The sequence below is a fragment of the Peromyscus leucopus genome, chromosome 7, assembly GCF_004664715.2.
Source record: "Peromyscus leucopus breed LL Stock chromosome 7, UCI_PerLeu_2.1, whole genome shotgun sequence".
NCBI classification, from domain to species: domain Eukaryota; kingdom Metazoa; phylum Chordata; class Mammalia; order Rodentia; family Cricetidae; genus Peromyscus; species Peromyscus leucopus.
The window spans coordinates 84,922,055-84,927,597 of record NC_051069.1 but is presented as its reverse complement, the minus strand read 5'-3'; the positions used below and the strand labels follow the sequence as shown (position 1 = coordinate 84,927,597).

At 48.0% G+C, this 5,543-nt stretch overlaps 1 protein-coding gene across 2 annotated transcripts; it reads left to right on the top strand.

Annotated features, from left to right (window-relative positions):
* The first annotated feature begins 249 nt into the window (after positions 1-249).
* Positions 250-4,254, top strand: Rnf7 (ring finger protein 7). 2 transcript variants are annotated; one of them, XM_028866031.1, is made up of 3 exons: positions 250-487; positions 2,020-2,067; positions 3,913-4,254. In XM_028866031.1, the coding sequence occupies exons 1-3, from the start codon at positions 313-315 to the stop codon at positions 4,029-4,031; spliced, it is 342 nt and encodes a 113-aa protein (XP_028721864.1). In that variant the 5' UTR covers positions 250-312; the 3' UTR covers positions 4,032-4,254. The 2 variants fall into 2 exon arrangements, with proteins under 2 accessions (XP_028721864.1, XP_028721865.1); XM_028866032.2 differs by having other exon boundaries at positions 258-480; positions 3,913-3,969.
* Positions 4,255-5,543: the final 1,289 nt, after the last annotated feature.

Here is a 5,543-nt window from a genome sequence, read left to right as displayed (position 1 = left end):
GAAGAAGGCTGGAACAAGGTGATTTCTGAGAGACGCGGGTTTAATAAAGCAGGACGCAGGACGCAGGACGGTGCTCACTCACTGTCCTGGGCTTGCTCTGCCATTGAGGCTGGCGGTCACTACGGAATCACAGCAGGCGCCGGGGTCCCCAGCGCTTCACCCAATCGCACCAGCCAATCAGCGCCGCCCACCTCGGGCTGCGCGGCCTCGTCTGCGCGGAGGCGCTGCTGTGGCCGGCGTTTGGGCCCTCCTGAGCCGCCGTACCTCTCGCCGCCGCCCCCAACGTCCGCGTCGCCGTTCTGCGCCGCCGCCATGGCCGGCGCGGAGGACGGCGAGGAGCTCTGCGTCTCATCCTCACACTCCGGCGGTGCAAGCTCCAAGTCAGGGGCCGACAAGATGTTCTCCCTCAAGAAGTGGAACGCGGTGGCCATGTGGAGCTGGGACGTCGAGTGCGACACCTGCGCCATCTGCCGGGTCCAGGTGATGGGTAAGCTGAGCCCCGCCCGCGGGGCCGGGGCTTGCGGCGTGGGGGGCTGCGGCGAGGCCGGGGCTGCGAGCGCGGCCTGCTGGGCCCGCCGCTCGCCCGGGATGAGTCCTGCGGGTGGTGGACGTGACCAGCCGAGGAGACACGGCTGGGTGCTCCCTGGGAACCCGAAGGCAACCTCCGCGTTTGTGTGGGTAACCCAGCGGCCAGCAAACCCCGCAGCGGAGCCCACTCGCGGATCGGAGGGTTGAGGTGTGTGGTTTTTGTCTATTTTTGAGAGGCCCTCGTGTTCCCCAGGCTGACTTGGAACTTGCCCAGGTAGCCGAGGTTGGCCTTGAACCCTTGGTGCACCTGCCTGCCCCCTCCCAAATCCTGGAAATTACGAGCCTGCGCCACCGTGTGGATCTCATGTCACGGCTCTGGTTACCACCGAAAATGATGTTCGGCCGTCTGTTGTGGATTCGGTGCAGCTGCTGTTTGGCCGGCTTTTAAAATTGAGATTGACAAGATGAGTCGGATAGTGCTGGCATGTCTTGAAGCGAGGGGCCAAGAATATTTACGATCCATGGGAATCCAAGGATAGAAAAGCCCTTGATTCAGAAACATGAAACTTCATCCGTCGTGTGCCCTGCCCTCTTGTGCCTTTTCGAAGAACCTTCTTTCATAAATAGTCTTAACATCTTATTTTGAACGAAAATATCGGACCAAGTGAAACCAGCGGAATCTAGTTGTTTTACATCGAGCTCAATCCACCTTGAAAAGAGCCCTGCCTCTGTCGCCTTCTGTCTCGTTTCCCCTTTTTTTTGGGGGGGGGGGCTAGGAGGCAGGGTTCGAGGCAGGGTTTATCTGTGTGACCCTGGCAGTCCTGGAACTGTGTAGACCTGGCAGGTCAGGTTAGAGGCAAGCAGGGACTATGTGAGACGCTGTCTCAATAACAAGAACCCTTATTGGTTGCTTGAGGATTCTAGATCCTTTTGTGTATATAAACAAATCACGAACACACGGGCATGGCTTATTTACAATGGTGTCTTGAAAATAAATTGACCCCGAGGTTGGTCCACGTGAGTGAGCGTGTTGGACCTAATTTGTGCCAGTGTAATTGGCATCTTTTTCCAAGACAGGGTTTCTCTGTGTAGCTTTGGTGCCTGTCCTGGATCTCGCTCTGTAGACCAGGCTGGCCTCGAACTCACAAAGATCCTCCTGGCTCTGCCTCCCGAGTGCTGGGATTAAAGGCGTGCGCCACCGCTGCCAGCATAATTGGCATCTTTGACAGACTTTCTCTAACGCCACTGCCAAGCTACCTTGTCATAAGAGCTTGTAAAATTATCATTAGCCCTTGTGAAACGTTCGTAAGTGAATTAGTAGAATGCCATGTATTTTGTTTCTCTTTAAATAGTTATTTTTAGATGAGAAGTTAATAATAGGAGAATCTGATCTTCATCTCTGCTCCTCGGGGCTTTTGTTTGACTTTGAAGGTCTGGGTTTCCAGTGTTGCCTCCTGAACCTCGGATGAGATTTGCTTTGTTTGCTTTTAGATGCCTGCCTCAGATGTCAAGCTGAAAACAAACAGGAGGACTGTGTCGGTATGTGGTGATTCTCCCTCCTGCCTTGTCAGTGGAAGCTTTTCCTCGGTCTCTGTGGGAATGTTTGAATTTGCAGCTAAAACTGGCTTTATTAAACTGGCTTTGGTGACCCAGGCCTATAAGTCCAGAACTAGGGAGACTGAGTGAGGCCAGCTTTTGCTACGTAGTGAAAACCTGTTTGGTTTTTCCAGGCAGGGTTTCTCCATGTAGTTTTGGTGCCTGTTCTAGAACTCTCTGTAGACCAGGCTGGACTCCTAACTCACAGAGATCCACCTGGCTCTGCCTCTCAGTGCTGGGATTAAAGACATGTGCCACCACAGCCTGGCGATTAATTGTTGATAGAAATGTTCAGAGCATATAGGGACTGGTGAGATGGCTCAGTAGATTAAAAAAAAAAAGTGCTTGCCTCTCGAACCTGATGACCTAAATTTGATCTCTAGAACCTATTTAAAGATGGAAAGAGCAGGCGGTGGTGGCGCATGCCTTTAATCCCAGCACTCCTGGAGGCAGAGGCAGGCGGATATTTGTGAGTTCGAGGCCAGCCTGATCTATAGAGCAAGATCTAGGAAAGGCGCAAAACTGCACAGAGAAACCCTGTCTCGAAAACCAAAAAAAAAAAAACGATGGAAAGAGCTGACTCCACAAAGGTCTGACCTCCACGTGAAGCTTGGCATGCATTCTCCCATCCTATACACAGTTAGAAATAAAAACAAACAAAATCAGCCTACTTTCCTTAACTTAAATTATCCTGTCTACCTTTTTCCTCTGGACTTTTCCCGTTCTCTTACTTCTGTAAATCTTAATGCTTACTCCTTTGTTTGCTGTGTGGCTGGCCCCTGGAGTCCTCCTCCTTCTCTGGCTACTTCTCTTTTCTCCCAAATTTCTCCTTCTATTTATCCTTTCTGCCTGCCAGCCCCGCTTATTTCTCTCTCCTGCCTTGCTGTTGGCTGTTCATATCTTTATTAGACCATCAGGTGTGTTAGACAGGCACGTAACACAGCTTCAGAGTTAAACAAATGCACCATAAATAAAAATAACACACCTTAAAATAATATTCTACAACTTGGAAGCTGCATTGTGATACAGTGAGTCACGCAGTACTCCCCTTTATCCATACATTTTACATGCAGGCATTCATCCCAAAAAATAAGTAGTCAGGTTTGAGGCTCCTGGTCTCTGCCACACCATCCACTCTGGGCCCTCACTGGGACTCTCACTGGACATCCTGTAGCCCTGGGTCTGCACATACACACATCTGTGCTCCAGCAGATCACAGATGGGATAGATATTGGGGTGGGCCTGGATAGTTGCAGGGTTGGTTACCCTGCCTGCTCTCCCTGTCTTCACCACCAGGGTGTGCTCCTGCATTCAGTGGTATATTTAAGTGTAACTTACACTTGTAAATATTTTTGTCAATATTGAAAAAAGACCATTTTGACCATTTACCTGACATTTTTCAGGATTATGAGCCATGAGTATTTTCTTGTTTTTTTTTTAACTAAAATTTTTAACTTAGTAATTTAAATCTTTTAGAATATTTAAAATTTTTGCTTTATTTCAGACATTTGTACAGTGTATATTGATTATGTCTACCTCCTGTTCATCCCTTCCACTCCCCTGAACTCCCCGTTCCATGTGTCCCCTCCTACCTTCATGTCCTCCTGAGCTTAACTGTTTAGATGCAGTGTCCTGTCGGTTGATTGATTGATTGATTGATTGTTTTTGAGACCAGGTCTGGCTTTGTAACCACATTGGCTCAGAGCTGGTGGCACTCCTGCCCTAGTGCTCAGATTGCAGGTGTGCACTGCACGCACACCTGCTCAGCTGTTCTTCTTTTCCTTCCAGTGGTCTGGGGAGAGTGTAACCACTCCTTTCACAACTGCTGCATGTCTCTGTGGGTGAAGCAGAACAATCGCTGCCCTCTCTGCCAGCAGGACTGGGTGGTCCAAAGAATCGGCAAATGAGAGGTGAGAGGAGGCTTTCCTGGTGTGTGGCAACCCTGGATGATCTTGCTGTCAAGTTACCGGACAAAAGCTAGACCACTCCAGCGGATTACGTCTTCAGATAGAAAGGATGATGAAGTCTTCTGAGACTCGTCCCGGGCATGGTTTACCCTTTTGTCGCTTTTAATTTTGAGAATTTTCTACAATTAAGATAATTTATTAAAAATGGCCTTTCCTACCTCCATTGTGTGTGTCATACATACTGCTTAGAAGGGCTATAAGAAAGAGAACGCCGAAAACAGAACGACCTTATTATTTATCTGTTGGTACGAGAGGGGCAACCCATGGTATCTGCTGTAAGTGAGGATTTTGATTTTGCATCAGTGAAGAGGGTAAATAAAATGTAACTTTCAGTAAATGAGACTTTGTTTCCTAAGGTCTCCATTTTGATTCATCAAGGAAGCCTGGATCTGCACTTAACTTACTTTTCAATCATAGTTTGTGTGTGTGTGTGTGTGTGTGTGTGTGTGTGTGTCATAGTGTGTGTGTGTGTGTGTGTGTGTGTGTGTGTGTGTGTATAGGCAGAGTTTTCTCTGTTAGAGCTGTGGCTGTCCTGGAACTCTTTTTTTTTTTTTTTAAGATTTATTTATTATGTATACAGCATGTATGACTGCAGGCCAGAAGAGGGCACCAGATCTCATACAGATAGTTGTGAGCCACCATGTGGTTGCTGGGAATTGAACTCAGGACCTCTGGAAGAGCAGTCAGTGCTCTTAACCTCTGAGCCACGCTCCAGCCCCCTGTCCTGGAACTCTTATCTGTAGACCAGGCTGGCTTCAAACTCAGATCCAGTGCTGGGATTACAGGTGCATGCCACCACCACCCTGCTCACTTAGCTTTAAAGAGGTATTTTCTGAAGATTGTATTATATATTTTAGTCAAAATATTAGTGGGAAAATGCTTACCAGTATAACACTGGAGTTTATAATGTTTTAATAAATGAAGTATTCTGTTTTTGAGTTATTAAATTTTTATCTTGCTGGGCGGTGGTGGCGCATGCCTTTAATCCCAGCACTGGGAGGCAGAGCCAGGAGGATCACTGTGAGTTCAAGGCCAGCCTGGTCTACAGAGCGAGATCCAGGACAGGCACCAAAACTACACAGAAACCCTGTCTCGAAAAACAAAAACAAACAAACAAAAATTTATCTATACCCTTAAACTTACTAAAATAATTTGTTAAATAATTGGAAAAAATTAATATACTTTTTATTTGGCAGTTAAACTTAATTACTTGGAAAGACACAAGCACTTACATTTTATCAAACTCATCCAGTGGGGCTGGGGAGATGTCTCAGGGTGGCGGGTGCTTACTGTGTGAGCCTGAGGTCCAGACCTCTGTCCTTAGAGCTTGTTTGGTTGGTTGGTTGGGTTTTGGAGACAGGGTTTCTCTGTGGAGCTTTGGAGCCTATCCTGGAACTTTGTAGACCAGGCTGGCCTCAAACTCAGAGATCTGCCTCCTGAGTGCTGGGATTA

Excerpts from the sequence above, each read along its gene's own strand:
- Rnf7 (XM_028866031.1), top strand. The coding sequence starts at position 313 with ATGGCCGGCGCGGAGGACGGCGAGGAGCTCTGCGTCTCATCCTCACAC. Across the intron at positions 488-2,019 it reads CTGCCGGGTCCAGGTGATGG|ATGCCTGCCTCAGATGTCAA; the intron begins GTAAGCTGAGCC and ends GTTTGCTTTTAG. Across the intron at positions 2,068-3,912 it reads CAAACAGGAGGACTGTGTCG|TGGTCTGGGGAGAGTGTAAC; the intron begins GTATGTGGTGAT and ends TTTTCCTTCCAG.